The following is a 20,184-nucleotide window of genomic DNA, read 5'->3' on the forward strand; positions in this document are numbered from 1 at the left end:
CGTATTAGGAGGAGAGAGGTTAATCTTTTGCTTAGGGAGAAAGAGAAAGAGAGGCTTTGCGTCTTCATAAAAGATTCAAATTTTAAATTACTTAAAAAAAAAAAATTCAAAATTTAGAGAGTGAGAGAGAGAAAAAACAAAAAAAAAACATTGGCTGGAAATTTTAGCTAAGCAAAGCCGTTACGAGAGAGAAAGCGATAGAGAGAGAGAGGAAGATGAAGAATATATTAAGAAGTCGATGACCAGCCCGCAAGCCAGCTCGGATAATCTCCTTAGACTACGCCGTTCCTGCGCTCTCTTTTCTCTGTTATGCATCTCTCCTTTTCTAGTTTGCTTTCGTTGATCTCGAAAATTCTCAACCCGAAATTTGTTCCTTGTTAATTCACCATCCCAATATCCACTGCTTCAGATATCCAGGTCATAATCTGAGCATCCGATTCTTTCTTGATTTGTTTGCTTTTTGCTTTTTCTTCTTTTAAACCTTGGGATTTTTTTTTTTGTGTATTGTCGTTACAAGCAATTAATTAGCAGTGGATCTGATATGGGATTTTGTTTTCAATTCAATTTGAATTATGGGGTTGTTAAGTTTTATTAAAGATCTGCTTTTACACATGCATGTTGCATGTATACAATATATGTAATATTGTGTCTCAGATGTCGGATTCTTTTGGTGTTAAATAGCCGGGTCAATCGAGTTCCTAGTTGGTGGTTTTTTTTTGGGTTGGTTTTGGTCACTTCACCATCGGCTTTGGTGAAACAGTTTCTTTCTTTTTTGAAAGAAAGACCGTTTTGCTTGGCTGCTAAGGTAAATTTGGCTTTTTTGGAGGATACTCTTTTCGGTTTACTGGGGTGGGTGTGACCTGGTTCATAAGCCTTTTGTGTTATGTAATTTACTTCTTGTTTTATCCTATTAAGAATTGTAATTGCTTTTTATTGTCTTCAGCTTCATCTACAATCTAAAACTTTCATTTATTCTGTCGAAGAGTACCTATTACATATGTTTATCGATATGAAAAATACATGGCTGAATCTGCAAGCTAAATAATTTTCTGACTAATTCAGTAATGCCAGTTATAGTGCCTTTCATTTTCTCCAGTGGAAGGTTTAGCTAAAAGCAATATAATATGTTTGTCTCTTTCTTTGTTTCTTTTTCTTTTTTTTTATTTCTTTAAATGAAATATTTAAAATTTAAGTCTACATCTTAAAGCAAAGCCTTGAACTATTTGTTGCTATTTTATGCAGGTTAGTTCTTGATATCTTTCTCTACTTGTAAGCAGTTAGCAGTGCACCGGGTTGATGTGCAATGCAGAGGTCACGTAGAGCTCTTCTACAAAGAAGAGCTTTAGAGAAGGCTTTCACTGGAAGAAATCATAAGTGCAAGGTGTCTCTGTCTTTACTTTTGTTTTTATGGGCGCTTTTGTTCATCTTCAATTTATGGATCAGTCATGGCGATGGTTTCGGAGGTAATTTGAGCTTTCCCCTTATATATTGCTCCTCAAACCTTTTATTAGTATGTAAAGCACTAAGTTGGCTCAGATTTTAATGAGAAATAGTGATTATGATATCACCATTTTTCTTTATGCACTTTGTTTGAGTTTGAGTACTTTTGGTTTGAGAAGTGTTCTGTTATTTGTTATGATACTGAGTCAGTGAGCCAGGTGCTAAATACCTTTGACAATTTGATATGGTTTTAATAGAACTGGGCAAGTTTAGCTTCGTTATTTTGCAGTTTTAAATTTATTTATTTATTTTTTTTAAACCTCTAATGTTTAGTGTCTAAGTAAGAAATGTCAAGATGATTTCTTCCAAAACTCTTTTCTATCTTTAGGTCACATACTAAAGAAATATTTAAAACAGAAAACATCATCTGTTGTTACCCTTTTTTGGAAGCCATCTTTAGCAACAATGTTAAAACTTTAGTCAAAGACGTCCTCAGTATGTGTATTTTTTAAATGAATTTGCTATTTTTCATTAATAACCTTTTGCCTGTTGGAATTTACTATGTTCTTTTTATTAGCTAATCCTTTTTTGTGGATTTAGATGGAGCTGTGGTACGCCCAGTTGACGTATCAACTTGGAATGAAACTAAGCTGGACAGTGGTAAATACACTGATTCTGTGGATATACATTCATTTGAAAAAACTGACTCTATCCATTCGTCTGATGGTTTGTCTGCAAATGGTGTTACTCCCAGTAGTTTAAGTGGTGAATTACTTGATGCTAAAGAAGTGAAAGATGATGCCTCAGATGAAGCAAGTAAAAATTATGTCTCAGCTTCTGGGAAGCAATCTAAGAGAGAGAATTCTAGTTCAGGCACAAAACCTGAAATTGACCGCCTGTCTCATGTGGTGCCAGTTGGGCTTGATGAATTTAAGAGCAAAACTTATAGTTCCAAAAGTAAATCTGGAATTGGTCCATCAGGGGGTATAAAGCATAAAGTGGAGCCAGGGGGTACAGAATACAATTATGCTTCGGCATCAAAGGGAGCAAAGGTGTTGGCTTTTAACAAGGAAGCCAAGGGCGCTTCTAATATCTTAGGCAGAGATAAGGACAAGTACCTTCGTAATCCATGTTCTGCAGAAGAGAAATTCGTTATTATAGAACTTTCAGAAGAAACCTTAGTGGACACAATAGAAATAGGCAACTTCGAACATTATTCTTCTAATTTAAAAGACTTTGAGCTGCTTGGCAGTTTGGTTTATCCAACAGACCAATGGATCAAACTTGGGAATTTCAATTCTACAAATGTAAAGCTAGCACAGCGGTTTGTTCTTCCGGAGCCCAAATGGGTTAGATATCTAAAGCTAAATCTTCTAAGCCATTACGGTTCAGAATTTTACTGTACACTAAGTGTTGTTGAGGTTTATGGAGTGGATGCTGTTGAGCGAATGCTTGAGGACTTGATATCTGTTCAAGATAACACATTAAAATCTGAGGGACCAGCTAGTGACCAGAAATCAGTATCATCTGAGCCAGAGGCTCCTGGTGGTGATTATCAATATCAAAATATCAATAAAGAAATGGATCCTCAGACAGCAAGTGGTAGCTCTAATGTGAACCATGAAATTGTGAAAAGTAATGTGCCTGATCCTGTTGAAGAAGTGCGTCATCAACCAGTCGGAAGGATGCCTGGTGACACTGTTATTAAAATACTGATGCAGAAAGTTCGTGCATTGGATATAAATTTATCTGTTCTGGAGCGATACCTTGAGGAACTGACTTCCAGATATGGAAATATTTTCCAAGAAATTGACAAAGATATAGGAGATAAAGATAGACTTCTAGAGAAGATAAGAGCAGACATACATAATCTACTTGAAAGCCAGGGCAGCATTGTATGTGAACCTCTTGTCTGATGGAATTCTTCTACATAAACATCATTATAATAACAATTAATTTCGTATTAGTATTATAGTTACCATTCTGCCTTATTCATTTTGTCATTGTTTTGTTGCCCTTGCAGACTAAAGATGTTGACGATCTTAATTCGTGGAAGTCACTTGCATCCATTCAGTTGGATAATTTAGTCAGGGACAATGCCATTCTCAGGTGACAAATTGTTCTTAAGCAATAAACAATTTGAAGTTGTATACTTTTATGCAGTTTGAGCTTTCAGATAACTTGATTCTTATGTTGTATTTGAAAGTATATATGATCTTAGAAGAGAATTTACTCTTTGGAGGGGAAAAAAAGATGTCAAATTGAAAGATTAAAGTGGTAACTAAGTATACCAATATACTAGAAGAAAAGCATATTGAAAGACTTAAAAGGGGTAATTAAGTATACCAATATATTAGAAGTGTATTGGAGCCTATACATCTGTTTGTTTTCTCAAAAAAACATAAGCAGAGGCCTATTAGGAACATCTAGGGGGTAATGGTAGCTAATTGAGGATTTATTTTTTTTAATTTTTTTTTTATTATTATTTTTTTCCCTCCCCCAACCCCATATTTCTGTGAGCTAATAATTGCCATTGAAATGCAGATCCGAGGTCGAAAAGGTTCGGGAGAGGCAGAATTCTATAGAGGATAAGAATATAGTAATATTCGTTGTGTGTATAATTTTTTCGTTATTGGCACTTTTGAGGTTTTTTCTAGACATGGCGGTTAGTGTTTATATGGCATTGAGTGTTCAAAGAACAACAAATAATTCCGGGAAATTTTGTTCGACGGGTTCTTCCTGGTTTTTCTTATTGTTGAGTTGTACCCTTATCCTATTCATACTTGCATTATAATTTATAGTAAAACACATCCTGGAGCACTTCAACTTGAATGCTTGTACTTCATTACATAAGTTTGCGATTATAAAAGTAATAAAAGGCTATAATTGCAAAAAGATTCTCATTTTAGACAGTGGGCCCAAATATTTTAGAACTGGAAAGCAAAAGCAGCCCAATTGTGAGAACGAGACCAATATGAATTGGGCTTAAACGGATCTCTCATCCTTACTAGCCGGAAACAAATCTAGCGCAAAGGGAACCAAAATTAGTTGACAAAGGAGGCAAATGTTGACTGCCTCATGGTTGAAATAAAACCTGAATATTATACCGCTTTATTTATTTTTTGGAAATAAATTAATAATATTATGCCGCTTGAAATATAGCAGAGAATCAGTGCCACAAGTCAAAATATAATAGGCAATTCCTAGTCGGATTTTATTGACGAATGTTTCATGTCATGATATTTGAAATTTTAGTGGTTTTCATTGCATTTTTCGAGATAGGGCTGGTCGATTGGGTTGCTGTTGGGCTCTAGGCACGTGTGAAGAAACTGGAATGGCAACAATTTTTATTTATTTATTTGTTTTTGCAAACTTATAAATGTTTTCGTTATTAATGTCAGTACCAAGAACTTGTTGCTCTGCATGTGCATTAAAGAAATGATTTCGAATCTCAGGAACTGTTGATATTTACCACCGCCCCTGTCTAAAAAAGTTCAACTACTAGGCGTAGAGTTAGTAAGTTTTAATATCCTAGTAACTACTTTTCCATCAAGTTCGAGTCTAAAGAAATTATATATATTACGTATATTTTTATCATGTAAGATGAAAAAAATTTATTTACCATTTAGGCTTAAAATGTACTTTCAATCCTAATATATTTTGTTTTACTTTAGTTTTTATTATAATCCGTTGCTAATTATAAAAAAAGACATGGAATTTAGAACACGAGTTATATATATATATATATATAAATTGTTAATAAAATGGGGTTTTATTAGATTATCAGTAATAAAGAATATAATTTTGATAAGAAAACTAACTATCAGCTTGAGTATTAACAAGCAGGTGGCCGTGACGGTGACGGAGTCCAAACTCCGATATCTTAGATTTCCTGAAATTTGTATGATTATTAAACTCAAAACTTATGAAATTTTTCCTAATTTTCTGTGTCCAACAACCAACTTTAAAATTTTCTTTTTGTACGGCAAAATTAAATTATGTCTTCCACTCCCTGCACTGTTTTCCACTTTCCACAACTATTAAAAATAATATATTTTTCGAACATATTTCTCGTTTAAGACTCCAAATGTTTAATACTTGCAGGTTGCTTCTTTGTTTAATAATTTTTTTTCTTCAATTAGTTTTGACTGTTTTGGTTGATTATTTTCAGCTCTTGGGAATAGATTTATATTCTGAATAGAAGAATCTTGTTGTCTACAAGCTTCCTAAAAAGGTACCTAAAGAAAAAAGTTTTATATTAATTTTATAAATCTACAAGCTTAGTATCATTTTTGTTTTAAGATACAAGCTTAGTATCATATTCTGATACTAATCCCACTTTGACGTAAAAGATATAACACTTCATATTCTGATACTAATCCCACTTTGACGTAAAAGATATAAAACTGTTAATAAGTCTTTATTTTGGAAAAGTGAAGTACATTCAAATAAAAGTAATTAAGAAAGTTAGAGCGAATTTGTTTTTAAGGAAAAAAGAGGTAAAACATTTGGATCATTGTAAAAAAAAAAAAAAGGTTCGAGATATCAACTTTATGAAGTAAAAGCACTGCATGTTGAACATCTTAAAAGAACGTATGAGCTTAATTAGCTTTCTGCCTCCTCCACATAATCCCTATAGAACTTTTACAGCTTATATGCTGCCGAAACGAATAACCCAAATTCTCAGATAGGAATATCTAGTATTGAAAGAAATGAATCCCTCACTATAATCCTATCCACCCACATCGCTTATTAATTAGTGTGATATATTGTTGCCTCTATTGGAACATCGTAGAGTGAAGAAATGAAGCCTCCTAATAAACCATCCTCTTCTTCTTCTTCATACATGTGGCCTTCTTATTCCTTTATGGTTCTGTTGCTTGTATTGCCTCTGCTTCTGATCTCAATACTTGTTTTTACACTCGGTGAAGCACGATATTTGTCATGGCCACCATGGAAAGCCGACAAACTTCTGGGTTACACTGATGCTCCGCTAGTTTTGTCTACCAAAAGGCCTTCTGAATTACTTGTAGCAGCACAATCTCCATTAACTTCTTCAAAACCCAACGAAACAGTTCTTGATCTCCCTCAAGTTGTAAGTACTTTTTCACCGTTGTTAGAGACTTATTTTCGTCCTTGTTATTCTTAATAAATGTTCTCTTGCTGTTGGATTTTAGGGTGAGAAACAAGAGATGATAAAGAATAATGAAACTTCTATCACTTCAACAAATGTTACAAAGAGACATAGCAGGTTAGAGCAACTAGAAGCAAGTTTAGCTAGAGCCCGATCCTCCATTAGACAAGCTGCTCAAGTTCGAAATCTAACATCGACTGATGATGACCCCGACTATGTTCCCCAAGGCCCAATATACAGGAATGCAAATGCTTTCCACAGGTATATATATATATATATATTATATGTACAGTCCACTCAAACGAGGACACTAAATAAAGAAGGATATACTTCTTACAACATACTGTAGAATGTATATCTGCACAATATCCTGAGTTGCATCCTCACTACTAGATATTGTATGGCCTATTTGCATACTCAGTTGCGTATGTTTCTAGTTGTTTATTAGTTACTGATCATCAAATCCATGTTACTAATTGTTTTATTAGTTTCTAATCATCAAAACATAATAATAATAAAAAAACCCTGCAGGAGTTACTTGGAGATGGAAAAGCTTTTCAAGATATATGTGTACGAAGAAGGAGATCCTCCAATGTTTCATGATGGACCGTGTAAAAGCATATATTCAACAGAGGGAAGGTTCATCCATGAGATGGAAAAGGGAAACAAATACCGAACCCAAAATCCCGATGAGGCCCTTATTTATTTCCTACCATTTAGTGTGGTCAAGATGGTGCAGTACCTCTACGTGCCAGATACCCGTGATAGATCAGCCATGAAGCGTGCTGTTACCGACTATATCAATATCATTTCTGATAAACATCCCTTTTGGAATCGAAGCCTTGGTGCCGATCATTTTATGCTTTCTTGCCATGATTGGGTAAGCAATAATGTACAGATATATGTTCCATATATACACTTTATTTATTTTATACTTATAATTAAGATTTTTGTAATCTAAATTAACTTTATGTTTTCATAGGGGCCTGTCACATCTTCTTATGTCCCACACTTGTTCAACAAGTCCATTAGAGTTCTGTGCAATGCAAATACTTCAGAAGGATTTAATCCATCTAAAGATGTCTCATTCCCAGAAATCCACCTTCGAACAGGGGAAATCAAAGGACTAATTGGGGGTTTTTCGCCATCACGCAGACCAATTCTTGCTTTCTTTGCAGGCCGTCTACATGGCCATATAAGGTACCTCCTTCTAGAGCAATGGAAAGGAAAAGACCAAGATGTGCAAGTTTATGATCAACTTCCAAAGGGAGTCTCTTACGACTTGATGCTGAAGAAGAGCAAATTTTGCTTGTGTCCCAGTGGCTATGAAGTGGCAAGCCCCAGAGTTGTGGAAGCCATATATGCAGAATGTGTTCCGGTATTGATTTCGGATAGTTATGTACCACCTTTCAGCGATGTTCTCAATTGGAAGTCATTTTCTGTACAGGTGCAGGTGAAGGATATACCAAATATCAAAAGAATACTAACGGGAATATCTCAAAGTCAATATTTGAGAATGCAGAGAAGAGTTAAGCAAGTGCAGAAGCATTTTGTAGCAAATGGACCACCAACGAGATTCGATGTTTTCCATATGATTGTTCACTCTATTTGGCTCAGGAGGTTGAATGTACGGATAGAGGATTAGTGTTTTGATAAAATTGTTGCATGTAAAAGAGAAATGAGCTTGCGCTCAGTCTTCTTAATAGGGAACCACATTCCCAAGTTTTCCAAAATGGTAGCGAAATTTGTTTGACAATGTAACCAATAAATCAACATATGAAAATAGTTAATTTTGTACTTTTGCTTTTGGGCTATTTTTTACAACACTAACACCATTATTTTAGAAACGGCTATCACTTCAATCTGTTGAAATTCGAAATTCAATTAGATTCTTTTTTTATTGTTTGGGGTAATAATTAAATCAGATTCTAGCCAAGTATAGTTAAAAAAAAAAAATCACCAAAAAAAAGGAACAAAAATTAGTTAAACATGATTAAAATGTAATATTTTACTATGATAGAGAACTCAGGTAAGTTAAAAAATTTATATTGTGTAAAACCCGAACAGTAATATTACTTAACATCAATAAATTTAAAGAAAAATATTACGCATGACTGACCGTGGGGTGTTGGGTTTGTGGATAGAGATGGCAGAGGTCAGACCATCGGCAAGAAAATTTTTGGCCAGAGAGGGATTTCAACATTCTGCTAAGACAGTAAATAGGACATGCAGTACCGCAGACCATATAATATATATACCAAAAATGATGAGATTTTACTTTTTACAGTAACTCATTGCGTATCCTAACCATCTATAGTATCAATATCCCAGTACCACAAGAATTATTATCTTGACTTCGATTCCTCAAAATTGGAGTTTAATTACCTTCTTATTTTACTTTTCTTTTTTTGGAAAAAACAAAAAAACAAAAAAAAGATGGGTAAAATAGCATATCATATATATTTCACGCATTGGTCCATTAAATTTTTGAAGCGTGTAAAGGAAATGAAAATTCAATGAAAAATTTTACAAAAATTTCAAAAATACTGAAAAAAAATTACTCAAAAAACCTGAAAGAATCACCACAGATATATATATATTAATCTTTTATGTACACACCTCTCTCTCTCTCTCTCTTCCCTAATGATTTTACTAGAAAAATCACGGTGGGGCTGAACAGGTCACTCACCAAGAATGCAGTGATAGTCATCTGTCCGCTCATTTAGAAATATTTGTAGCCAGACTGTGGTGGTGCAGGCGGCAACCGATTAGGAGTATTACGACGGCTTCCAGAGTTTGATCCATTGTTCACATCACCATTCTGTGCAGGGTCACTGTAATGTCGACTGTGACCATTGGATGAGGATCTAGGCTTGTCTCTAGGGGAGTAGTCAACGGGGCCATTAGCAGCAGCATCAAATGCAGATCTCCAGTCATCACCACCTGATGGACCAGGTGTTCTTGGGCTGCTTTCTGCAAAGTAAAAGATACATAAATGCATAAGAATCGAAGATAATTAGTAGACCAAAACTAGAACATGGCAAGATAATTAACTTCTTGAACACAGAGGTGCCGCAAAATATTATATCTTTTCAAATAAATGAACCAAATGCGAACAGCTTTTTAGCCACATACCAGCTCCACCACCATTAGACCAGCTGGAGGCTGCAGATGCACGGTTATCATGAATACTAAGTTGACGTGTTAATTTGGAAAGGAGGGATGATTGTCTTTGGATGCGATCCCTCCGACGCTTGACATTCTGATCTTCTTGAAGCAGCTCTTCGATTCTTGCTGTGCTTTGAGAACTACCGACAAACAAATATAAATACCGTCACACTTTGGAATGACAAAAATAACAGAGAACTATATTTCTGTCAATGCAGATTTCATGGAAAATCAGCATCAACAACAATTAGCATGAAACAATGGAACATATTCATTTAACAAAAGGCAACATGTCAAGTAAGCAAAAGCTCAACCTGATAGAGCTATATAACTGGTTTAACATATCTTCTTTTGCTTTCTCCACTTGGCAAAGAACAACTGCCTGCTCAGCCAATCAAGCACAATACTTATTAAAACATTTTCACAGGAAAGAGTAACGGCGAATAACTAAATATCAACCATCACTTACCTTGGGGACATTAGCAGCCAAACTGTTCAAAACTGCCTCAACATAACCACGTACTTCTTGTGACATCCACCTGAGTTCTTCTTCAGGATCAGCAGGTCTACGAGCCATTGTATCCTTCATACCGAAATCAAAAAATAACTCAAAACTCCAGAATTTCTTTACTTTCTACAATAGTGTTTTTGCACATGTTTAAGGCAAGAATTAAGGTTAGCAGGCTTTATCTAAATCTGAGAGGAGAAAGACTCGATGAATTCCCAATAACAGCAATATAAAGTACAAACAACCAACAGATAAAAACAACAATAATAATGACGAAGGAAACTTCAATTCAAACTGCAATGCCATAAAATTTAGCTAAATCGGTAACTCACAAGAGAACCATCAGAATGACTTTGCCGTAAGGTAACACCACCTTCAGTGGATGCACCCTTTCCTCCTTTAGAAGGTTGAATAACATTTCTTATCTTACTTATCCACTCATTCTTGTCGGTCATACTTTCAGCCTTCAAAACAACGGCACTGTGTGCTGCAAGATAAATGGATATCCAGTGAGGCAATTGTAACATAAAACATCACATATAAAGTAGGGAAAATTCCAAGCCAGAATTATAAAAATGTGTAGAGAAAAGATGATACCTTTCAACACAGTTTTATATGCAACCTTGCTAGTGATTTTAAAGACAAGACTGGTTGCTTTTCCAGAATCTGGCCCATTAGCCTTCTTGTCCTTTGAACTCTTTGATGGAGGATCTTCCTCATCCGAAACCTCTTCGATATTACATTCCTGCAACAAAAATGGATGATTCATCAAAAAAGCCATTGCAAGCATGAATATCATCTTGATGAATAGCAGGTTCACTGTTCCAACTACTTTTACAGTCTCATTGAGCAGGCAAAGAAAGTCTTCCATGTCAATATTGAGAATTCAAGAATAACTCCAAGAGATAATCTGAGATTTGAAAAGTGCAAGAAGCTGTTTCTCCATACCTCCAAACTGATGACACCGCGGAAATGTCTTTCCTCTTGTTTCTTGGTGTAACCAAGCTGTCAAAAACAATACCATTTAGTCCAAAAATACATGCAATGAATGCAAGCAAACAACCTCTTGCATGAACCTCAGGAATTTCATAACTGCAATGCATCAAAATCATGTTTTTATAACATCCAAATAGTATTTGTCAATAAAATTGTGAAATTTGCCCCAAGATAAAGACATCATGGGCAAGTATATCCAACTATTAAAGTGGAATAATCATAGAAATAGAGTTAGAGAAATACAACATATACATGTCAACACATCAAGAGCTTTTAACTTGCATACACAACACTATCAAATAAAAAATTTAAGTAGACCACCATGGAACTTGCCATATAAGGACATACAAAACTCAAAAAAAAAAAAAAAAAAAAAAAAAAAAAAAAAGACAGCTTTCATTCTTATTCAATGAACCCACTAAAATGGTGCAAACCTAAACAAGATTCTGCTAAGAATTTTATTATGATACTTTGATTCATTAGATAAGCATCCACACTTAGAGTCAAGCCATGAAACACTGGAGAAGATCCTTGTGTAAATGAAATATCTCTCATGTCAGGCAGATATGTAACATCAAAAGTTCTGTTATAATAATCAAGTACAACAGACCTTCCCAGTCTTTTCATTCAAAACGAACCATCGCCTGCTCCATCCATTAGTTTTTGCACTTTTCTTTAAAAGAAAACCTAAACACAACCAAAAAATAAAAATAATTGATAAGCAAAAAAATTTCTAACAATCAATATACCTTGTTAATCAAATAGCAAATGTCCATAGAAAGCCTAGACCACAAGATGTTATAACATTTGAAGAGAATGCAGTCTGTATTCTTATAATTTGTATAAACTAAACATATTTCATTGTTACTTAATAACCAGTACTGATATTTTATACATACCTGCTGTTATTTCTCCTTCAGCACCAGCAGTCTTCAAACCAGAAGCCTCTGGTAATTCTTTCTCAGCTTTGTCAGATTTGTCCTTCAATGACTTCAAACTTCCACCAGTTTGTTGACCACCTGTTTGAGGACTACTAGCCTAAGATATGGAAGAAAAAAAAAATATTAATCAAGCACAACAAATCAAGAAAAGAAAAGGGGGGGGGGGGGGGAAACATGGGACTAACTTGTCAAGGTAAAAATAAAACCACCACATAGCTACTCAAGATGACAATCTATTACACATCAATTTAGAGTATAAAAATAGACCAGGAAGTATTGTTTGCTCTACCCGGTTAAGTATCGATTGCTCTGCCTCCTGTCCTTTCTTTGAAGATCGGTTCTTGAGTTCATCCTCTCGGCGCTGTCTCTCCATCCTGCAGTAAATTAAAAGTTAATAACTCAAATCACTAAGCTGCAGATAAGTAAATAAATAAATAAAATTTGAAGCAGGATACAAATAAAAAACCCTAATACTTGACAAAAACTATGGAATTCATGAAAACGCTTCTTCTTATGATATAAATAGTCCATGCAACTCGTTAATGCTAACACATGCTAACTAATAGGGCAAAAATTGCTTTTTTCGTGTGAGACAAAAAGGCAGGAATGTGAGGGAGAAGAGAGAAAGAATAATAACGAAATGGACTCGACGATTTAGATAATGTTAATTCTCAAGAAATACCAGACAACGACAAGGCTATTTAAGCCCTTACAACAGTGGACATGCACAAACACTTGAGTAGAGTTTTTTTTATCCTAAATACTTTTGAGTTAATCACACAAGCACTATGGGGCAAATAGCAAATCTAGGTACCTCCTTTGAACTAAACGAATGAAGTGCTGGGGAGGCACAAAAGCTCGCTCCATATCAACTAATGCAACCACCATTTTCTTCGCATCATTCTTAAATCCATCTAGCGCAGCACTTGCAATGGCCACAACCTTGTAACAGATTAAGAGAAACAGAAGAAGACTTTAAGAATGAAGGTTTTTAAGAATACAACCAACCACCACGTGCAATTAAAGAAAAAAAACACAAGAAGAAAGCACATATAAAAAGGAACACACCTCTCTCTTGAAAGGAGGATATCTGCCAAGACCAGGGGTAGCATTTGCAGCTGCAGACACTATATCTACCAACACACGGTGTACCTATTATAACAATCACCCACGAATTCCATTAATTATAAAAGCATTATCTGTGAGTGTCAGATCAAAATAATTCAGATAAAATCACACAGCTAACACTGGAAGGAAAGCTTCATTATCATAGATCTCATTCTCTAAAATCACTCATCAAATAATATAACATTTTTCATTAGAGAAAATCTACTCATTAAGCATATAATGTCAGGAACAATAGCAAAGAAAATATTGGGGCAAAGAAAATTGAAACAGTCTATTGAAGGAAAAAGATACATGAAACCGCAGACCAACATATCATATACATAAGCCATCATGTAGAAGTAAGTCAGCTCAAAAGGTCCATGTATTAACTTAGAGATTAAATGATTACAGCTAACCAAACACAAATGTTCCATATCCCACTAAAAGAAAACACAGACCCTTCAAACATTAGAGCTACGACTACTCAAACAACTTGCATTCAAATTATTACAAAAAAAGACAATGAATAGCTAGGTTTACCTCATCAACACAAAGGCGTGATGGTTCTTTTGCAAGTTCCAAGACACCCTTTATTAAAGATCTCAAACCCTTTTCAGGCGATATGAGATATGGCTGATAACCATCTGCTTCTAAAACAATCTAACAAAAAAATAAAGAAAAGAAATGATCATGAAAAAACATTTACAAAAGTTCTTAAAAAAAAATACACTATAAAAAAAGTTATGAGATCAAAGTGTGTGACAATTGCATACCCTCTTAACATTGTTGATATCAAAATGTCGGTCTAATGGAAGCTGCTTGATTCTATTAGGAAAATTTCCTTCAAAACTGGCAACTATTTTCCATCCAGAACCCTGTAATAAAATTAATTTAGAAAGCCATACTACTGAAAGGAATGAGAAAAAGGTATTTCGATACAGCTGCAATGATGTGGACCTTCATCAAAAATTTCTTTTTTTCTTTACCTAATCATTATTTTTTTTTTTAATTTGTGTATAATACAATAAATTGTAGGAAAACAGAAGGTTCAAACCACAAGAATCTCAAGCGCTTATAAAACTCACCTCTCCGGATGTGATGTGTTGGAGAAACTTATCCTCAAACTCACGACAAAGTTCCAGAGCAATTGCTCTGGTGCCCTCAGCGCTTTGCACCATTTGCTCACCAAGCCTCACTAACTCATCTTGAACAATTTGAGACTTACCCTGTAACCTGCAATTAGGTTAAGAAAGACAAATAAATGAACCTGATCAAGTGTCAAAAACTGGTTACACATTTTGGGAGGAAAAGACATGTGAACCTAGACTGAGCTATCAATAAGATGATGAAATTAACTGCCCAAAACCACTAAATCATTTTAATAAGTTATAAACAAAAAACAACCAAAAAATAAAAATAATTACACGGAAGATGCATTAATATTCTATAGGAAAATAAAAGTGTATATATATATCTATACTTGATATAAGCAGTAAGCCATTCAGCATTCTGAAAAAGTTTATACCCAGAGAGGAGGTTTGGGAGCCGGATTTTCATACGATTACGAATCTGCTGAGCTAGAGCATCCACCAATGCTATTCTTCCCAGCTTGCTTTGAGGAGCTCCAGTCAGAATGGACTTGAGACTTTCATTCTCGGCCCTCCATGCTGTTTCCAAGGAACTCTCAGAACCAACAGATCCAGATTGTGCTGAAGCTATCGAAACTGATTGGCCAATTAGAGCAATCCATTGGATATCAGATGCTCTTGATGGACCCTGATTTAATAAAAGAGCCTGGACTGCAGCAAGAGCTTTCTGGTCTGAAGCAGCTTGATCTATTTTACTAATCACACCAATAGTTCTTGTACCTGCAATCAACATTTAATTTCAGCAATAGACCTTTAATAGGTTAACATTTTAAGGACAGATACTCGTGGGGAGAAGGAAATATGACAAATGGAAGAATAATTCACCATCTCCATCATACTCCTTGGCAATTCTGAGTGCTCGAGATGAAGCGACTTCAGGTGCTTGTGCAGCAGGGATGATAATTAGCAAGATTGCATCATTGTGTTCAGCATATTCACTAACCTATGCAAAGAATATAAAAACTTTACTATATTTTTTTATAAAATAAAAAAATTGCTATCCACAGGGAACACGTCAAACAAAACATAATTGCCATATAATCCTTCAGTCAAATGGTCCAAGAGCTGATAGGAACCACTTACCATTGATTCATCCACAATCCGCTGATCTAGCCCAGGTAAATCAATCAATTTGAGGGGAGGTGCTGAAAATTTTTTAAATAAATGAATATGTTAAGATTGATATCAAAGAGATCAAAAAATAAACAAATAAAAGCAGGGAGTCCAAACAACACATATAAAATTTAGGACATAGTTCATAATACATGTAGCATTGATATTCAATATTCATTAAAATACATTAAAACTTCCAAATCTTACAGCCCATGAGAGGAAAGTATGAATTATAGGTCGATGTCGCAAAATTTTAAGATTACAGAATCAATCTACAAACTGTTAAACTATAAACCATGTGTATCATCCAACTAAATAACCAAAATAACAAATGCCTGAAATTTTAAAACTCATATTTCTCTATTCTCTATGTGTTGATTTTGCACAAATAGTCACCAAAGTTTCTATACAAGTCCAAGCATGATAACTGTAGAAATACCTTAAGTCAAGAAATTTTTATCTTCAAATTTCTCTAGTCTCTATGTGTTGATTTTGCATAAATGGTTACCAAAGTTTATATAAAAGTCCAAGCATGATAGCTCATAGAAATACCTAAGTCAAGGAAATCCCTATCATTTAGTAACACCCCGTACATTGTACTGTGAATTGAGACAAGGTCAAAGTAAAATACATCCATAGCATGAAAAAGTTGATTAATGATTAGCTATCTTTAAATGGATGCTCCAAACAAGTCATCAACAAAAAGAGTATTATATCTCAGAAAAGAAATTCAAAAGAACAGAAAAGGCAACACAGTACTATAATACCTTATAGATCATATTATTGACAATGCTAAAAATAATCTGAAGGCTACTGGTCATGAACCAACCTGTACTTGTGCGTAGTTTTAAATATATTTCATCTCGGCTCTTTCCTGAGGAACTCTTGCTCAGCCTATCTTGAAGAGAATGCCGTAAAGCGCCTTCAGAAAACAAGAATAATACCATAAACCACATCAGACAAAAGAAAAACAATAAGAATGCAATTAAAGGTGAAAATTAACAACTTAACATTTATATCTAAGGAATTCTAAATTTTTTAATTTATAACGGGCATGGACAGTCCACATATCACAAAGAGGTTATAAGTGATGAAAACATCAACATGGAATTACCCATGCAAATATTAGGGGCCATTTGAAAAACACAAGGCAAATCAGTTTTACTCTTAAAGTTGTCAAAGAAGGTCCCCATTACAGATTAAAGACCACAAAAATAAAATTAGCAGTAAACCATGAAGTTGAAATACAGACTCGCAGAAACTTGCTGAGATTTATTATCTATCTGCAATATAATTGATTTGCTGCTCAACGAACCATCCCTCTGTAAATCAATGCTTATGGGAGCCCGAGTTGCACCATTTTCACCAGTTGGCTGAAAGTAAATGAGAAATAAAACTTCAGAATAAAGAAGAAACTTCTATGCAGTCCTATCAGATAGAAAAAATAATAAAAAAGGATCCTACTTTTAAAATGCAAATTCAACTTACCAAAACAGGATGTCCAATTAGACTGTTCAAAACTGCTGATTTACCGGCACCCTGAACATTATGAGCACCAAAAAAGGTTCAAAGAAGATGCATAAGGATCTCCAAACAGTTATGAGAATAACCACTGTAATAAAATTATCAAGATTTAACACTTAGCAATATAGACTAATCATCAAATAGCTCCTCACAGTTCATAAGGAAAAATTACTAAAGAAACTTCAACGTTTCAGAGAAGCACCAACGAGCATTGGTGCTTCTAAAAAGAGGGAAAAGATCACGATGTAATAGTTGGACCCATTAGATATCATTCGCCATGCAAGGACCAAGTCTGCAATTCAATAGACGAAACAAGTTGCGCTGTCCGACTATCTCGGAAGGCAACAACATTTAATTTCTAAAAAATTGAAAATTTAAAAAAAAAAAAAAAAAAAAAACTAAACTAAACTAAACTTGAAAAGAACTCTGAAATCAAATGAGTAGGAGAAAATATTATGTCCGCTGCAATGACCCATTTCCTTTCTCAAGTCATCTCGCCAACAAGATAAATTTCATATGAGGAACCGACCTCAAGACCGAAGCAGTTATCAATCCTAACCACATGAACCAACATCGCTAAAGATCCAAACACAAACCAGATTCAAAGATCTAAACATTAAACAGAGAGGAACAAATCCAACCAAATTATAATGAATCAATATGTGCTCTCTGAAAGTATAAAGACCCAACCACCCGAACTACTATGCTAACACGAAAATGAATCAAAGCTAAGTGAAAAAAAAAAAAAAAAAAAAAAGCAGCACCGATAATGTATCGTATAAAAACCAGAAAAGCGGTGATAACGTAGAAAAGGACGAGGTTCACTTACAACATTGCCGAGAACGACAACATTTAGGAAAGTAGAGACACGTCGAGAGGAACCGCTCGAACTGGAATTCTCATCAACATCTTCGTCAGCAAGCAGAGCAGAAGCTTGACGCATCGAATCGGAGAGCTGCGACAACTCCTCAATTGCTTCCATCGAGCAAAGTATTCAAAAAAAACAGCGATCCGAAATTCTTAGTTGTCCAAGCAGAGCAGAGAGAAACCAAAAGAGCTTCGGATCGGATCGAAACCCTAAAGATTGAGAAATCGAGTAGATCTCTCTCTGCCTGTGCTTGCTAAGCAAACTGGGAATTTTCAACGGTTTTCAAGGAATTTCAAAGCGAAGGAAGACAGGGGTTTTTCGCTCAGGGAAACGTTGGAGAACCCCTTTCTTCCTCTTTCCTCTCTCTCTCTCTCTCTCTCTCTCTCTCTCCTCCCGTTTCTTCCCACTCTCTCTCTCTCTTCTCTCTAGCGTTTTGAAAATGTTATTTCAATCTTCTCTCTTTCTTGTTTTGAATCATGCTTCATTAACCCGGTTGTTTCACATCTCTTTTTCTTTTTCCTTTTTTTATTTATTTTGAAATTCAAAATCACTCGCTCTCCCTGAATTCTGTGTGTGCGTGTATGTTTTTTTTTCCTTCTTGTAAAAAGTAATTGACTTGTTTCCACTATTTACCCTCTTCTGTTTTCTATCTTTTGTAATATTTCAGCCACTTGTCTATCACTTTTCCCCATTTCTCAACGTTGACGTATTTCTACGATAATTTTTACGGCGAGCTCAGTTATTTTATTAAAAAAATAAAAATAATAAATAAAATATCCAGCTGTTAGCCTTTCGCCTCTAATTATTTATTTCATTATTGTTTTAAAAATTCTCTAATAATTTTCCATATAGTAATAACCCATGTGTTTTTTCTTTCTTTCTTTCTTTCTTTTTTTTTTTTTTTTTTGCTTTTAGTAGTAACCCATGTGTTTATGATCTTCTCAAAGTCTATCATTACTTATAAAAATATAAAGAACAAAAAAATTGTCTACATTTTTTTTTCCTTCTTCTTTTTTTTTTTTTTTCCCCTCTAAATGGAGCTAAGATCCCAACATTTTCATTTTCGTTACCCTCAATTAAGTCTTACTTAAATAAGATTAACAAGGCACAAAAAGAATCTGAATCAGAATTTTGTACTATTTTATTGAGTTGTTCCCTGGGTAAAAGAAAATATATTTAAATATATATATTTTTTTTGGGGTTTGGTCATCAAATATATAGTTGAATTGCAATTCAAAAAACCGAACCCTTTTGCTTATTTGGTTTTTACTAGTAGTTGGATCTTGTGCAAATGCGTGTTGCAGTAATGGAGTGGGCGCTTCTGTGTCTCTTTCAATTACAAGTTAATGAATCTATGTCACATGTTGGTGATGATACTAACCGTCAACTTCTACTTTTACCATCATAAGTGCTCTCACTAAACAGTTCAAGGCATTAAAACAATTTTTTTTTTTTTTTTTTTTGGTGAATGGCATTAAAACAAATTTTGTTAATTATGCTGTTTTCTTTTGATAACATATAAAACCAATGTTATTATTATTAATTTAATGGATATCTACGGACTCTAATCTAAAACCGTGCCCATAAAACGCGTAGTCCTAGATTTTCTCTAATTAGATGATATCATTATGAATTCCTTTTCCACATGTAACACTAATCGAGCCCATTTTGTAAAATAGATTAAATTTATAAAAAAAAAAATTGATTTTTTTTTTCTTGCTTTTTTTCCACTGGTTTCTTTTTTTGAGATTTTTTTTTTATTGATTATTTTCTTTTTTCTTTTATTGGGTTTCATAGGTAAAAGAAAAGATGGAATCAAATTCCACTTTTATCAATAATGGTGCACTGGCATTAATGAGGGTATAATATATTGGTAGCCACAGAAGACTTCATTGCTATTTACAAGAGTATAATATCTCTTTAGGTATGTCGTTGTTGTGTAGTATACGACCGACAGTATTTAAGAAATATATATTTACCCAAAAATATTAAAGAAAGAAGGATGAATTCGATCCATTACCAGAAAAGATCAAATGCATACTCAGAAAAGCGTAGTGTAAATAAATAGAAAAATTGATCCTTTTTCTGTGGTTTCCTTGTGATTTTCAATAGGGTCGGTGTATATTTAGGGCATTAGGACTGTGGATTGCTTGTCCTACTCAGTTGGAAAACGACTTATTTAAGATTATTATTATTATTATTATTAGGCTACGGATTTCAACAATGTTGGAAGCTAA

At 34.4% G+C, this 20,184-nt stretch overlaps 3 protein-coding genes across 7 annotated transcripts; 2 read left to right on the plus strand and 1 right to left on the minus strand.

Annotated features, from left to right (window-relative positions):
• Positions 1-14: 14 nt before the first annotated feature.
• Positions 15-4,272, plus strand: LOC107410835 (SUN domain-containing protein 4). 4 transcript variants are annotated; one of them, XM_048479494.2, is made up of 5 exons: positions 15-417; positions 1,278-1,463; positions 2,041-3,335; positions 3,464-3,549; positions 3,985-4,272. In XM_048479494.2, exons 2-5 carry the CDS (start codon positions 1,304-1,306, stop codon positions 4,232-4,234), a joined length of 1,791 nt encoding a protein of 596 aa, XP_048335451.2. In that variant the 5' UTR covers positions 15-417; positions 1,278-1,303; the 3' UTR covers positions 4,235-4,272. The 4 variants fall into 4 exon arrangements, with proteins under 4 accessions (XP_048335451.2, XP_048335453.2, XP_048335450.2 ...); XM_048479496.2 differs by having other exon boundaries at positions 16-306; positions 1,243-1,463; XM_048479493.2 differs by having other exon boundaries at positions 17-417; positions 1,243-1,463.
• Positions 4,273-6,120: 1,848 nt separating this feature from the next.
• Positions 6,121-8,375, plus strand: LOC107410836 (probable glycosyltransferase At5g03795). The gene is made up of 4 exons (XM_048479550.2): positions 6,121-6,535; positions 6,618-6,835; positions 7,106-7,454; positions 7,557-8,375. The coding sequence occupies exons 1-4, from the start codon at positions 6,245-6,247 to the stop codon at positions 8,217-8,219; spliced, it is 1,521 nt and encodes a 506-aa protein (XP_048335507.2). The 5' UTR covers positions 6,121-6,244; the 3' UTR covers positions 8,220-8,375.
• Positions 8,376-9,011: 636 nt separating this feature from the next.
• On the minus strand, positions 9,012-18,419 carry LOC107410837 (dynamin-2A). 2 transcript variants are annotated; one of them, XM_048479145.2, is made up of 22 exons: positions 17,909-18,419; positions 17,044-17,094; positions 16,808-16,928; positions 16,385-16,477; positions 15,526-15,587; positions 15,268-15,385; positions 14,820-15,162; positions 14,380-14,527; positions 14,068-14,169; positions 13,835-13,954; positions 13,256-13,339; positions 13,002-13,129; positions 12,477-12,561; positions 12,146-12,284; positions 11,857-11,933; positions 11,199-11,255; positions 10,848-10,995; positions 10,583-10,737; positions 10,212-10,325; positions 10,057-10,124; positions 9,710-9,882; positions 9,012-9,547 (listed from the first exon to the last, which is right to left on the minus strand). In XM_048479145.2, the coding sequence occupies exons 1-22, from the start codon at positions 18,059-18,061 to the stop codon at positions 9,297-9,299; spliced, it is 2,790 nt and encodes a 929-aa protein (XP_048335102.1). In that variant the 5' UTR covers positions 18,062-18,419; the 3' UTR covers positions 9,012-9,296. The 2 variants fall into 2 exon arrangements, with proteins under 2 accessions (XP_048335102.1, XP_048335103.1); XM_048479146.2 differs by lacking the exons at positions 16,808-16,928; positions 17,044-17,094; positions 17,909-18,419 and having other exon boundaries at positions 15,268-15,380; positions 16,385-16,471.
• Positions 18,420-20,184: the final 1,765 nt, after the last annotated feature.

The sequence above is a fragment of the Ziziphus jujuba genome, chromosome 7, assembly GCF_031755915.1.
Source record: "Ziziphus jujuba cultivar Dongzao chromosome 7, ASM3175591v1".
Lineage (NCBI taxonomy): Eukaryota > Viridiplantae > Streptophyta > Magnoliopsida > Rosales > Rhamnaceae > Ziziphus > Ziziphus jujuba.

What these genes read in the sequence shown, in the direction of transcription:
- LOC107410835 (XM_048479494.2), top strand. Translation starts at nt 1,304, where the DNA reads ATGCAGAGGTCACGTAGAGCTCTTCTACAAAGAAGAGCTTTAGAGAAG. An exon ending in TCATGGCGATGGTTTCGGAG is followed by an intron (nt 1,464 to 2,040) that starts GTAATTTGAGCT and finishes TTGTGGATTTAG; the next exon opens with ATGGAGCTGTGGTACGCCCA. An exon ending in TTGAAAGCCAGGGCAGCATT is followed by an intron (nt 3,336 to 3,463) that starts GTATGTGAACCT and finishes TTGCCCTTGCAG; the next exon opens with ACTAAAGATGTTGACGATCT.
- LOC107410836 (XM_048479550.2), top strand. Translation starts at nt 6,245, where the DNA reads ATGAAGCCTCCTAATAAACCATCCTCTTCTTCTTCTTCATACATGTGG. An exon ending in AATGCAAATGCTTTCCACAG is followed by an intron (nt 6,836 to 7,105) that starts GTATATATATAT and finishes AAAACCCTGCAG; the next exon opens with GAGTTACTTGGAGATGGAAA. An exon ending in TGCTTTCTTGCCATGATTGG is followed by an intron (nt 7,455 to 7,556) that starts GTAAGCAATAAT and finishes ATGTTTTCATAG; the next exon opens with GGGCCTGTCACATCTTCTTA.
- LOC107410837 (XM_048479145.2), bottom strand. Translation starts at nt 18,061, where the DNA reads ATGGAAGCAATTGAGGAGTTGTCGCAGCTCTCCGATTCGATGCGTCAA. An exon ending in ATCTCAGCAAGTTTCTGCGA is followed by an intron (nt 16,478 to 16,807) that starts GTCTGTATTTCA and finishes TGTTTTCTGAAG; the next exon opens with GCGCTTTACGGCATTCTCTT. An exon ending in CAGTTATATAGCTCTATCAG is followed by an intron (nt 9,883 to 10,056) that starts GTTGAGCTTTTG and finishes GTTTGTCGGTAG; the next exon opens with TTCTCAAAGCACAGCAAGAA.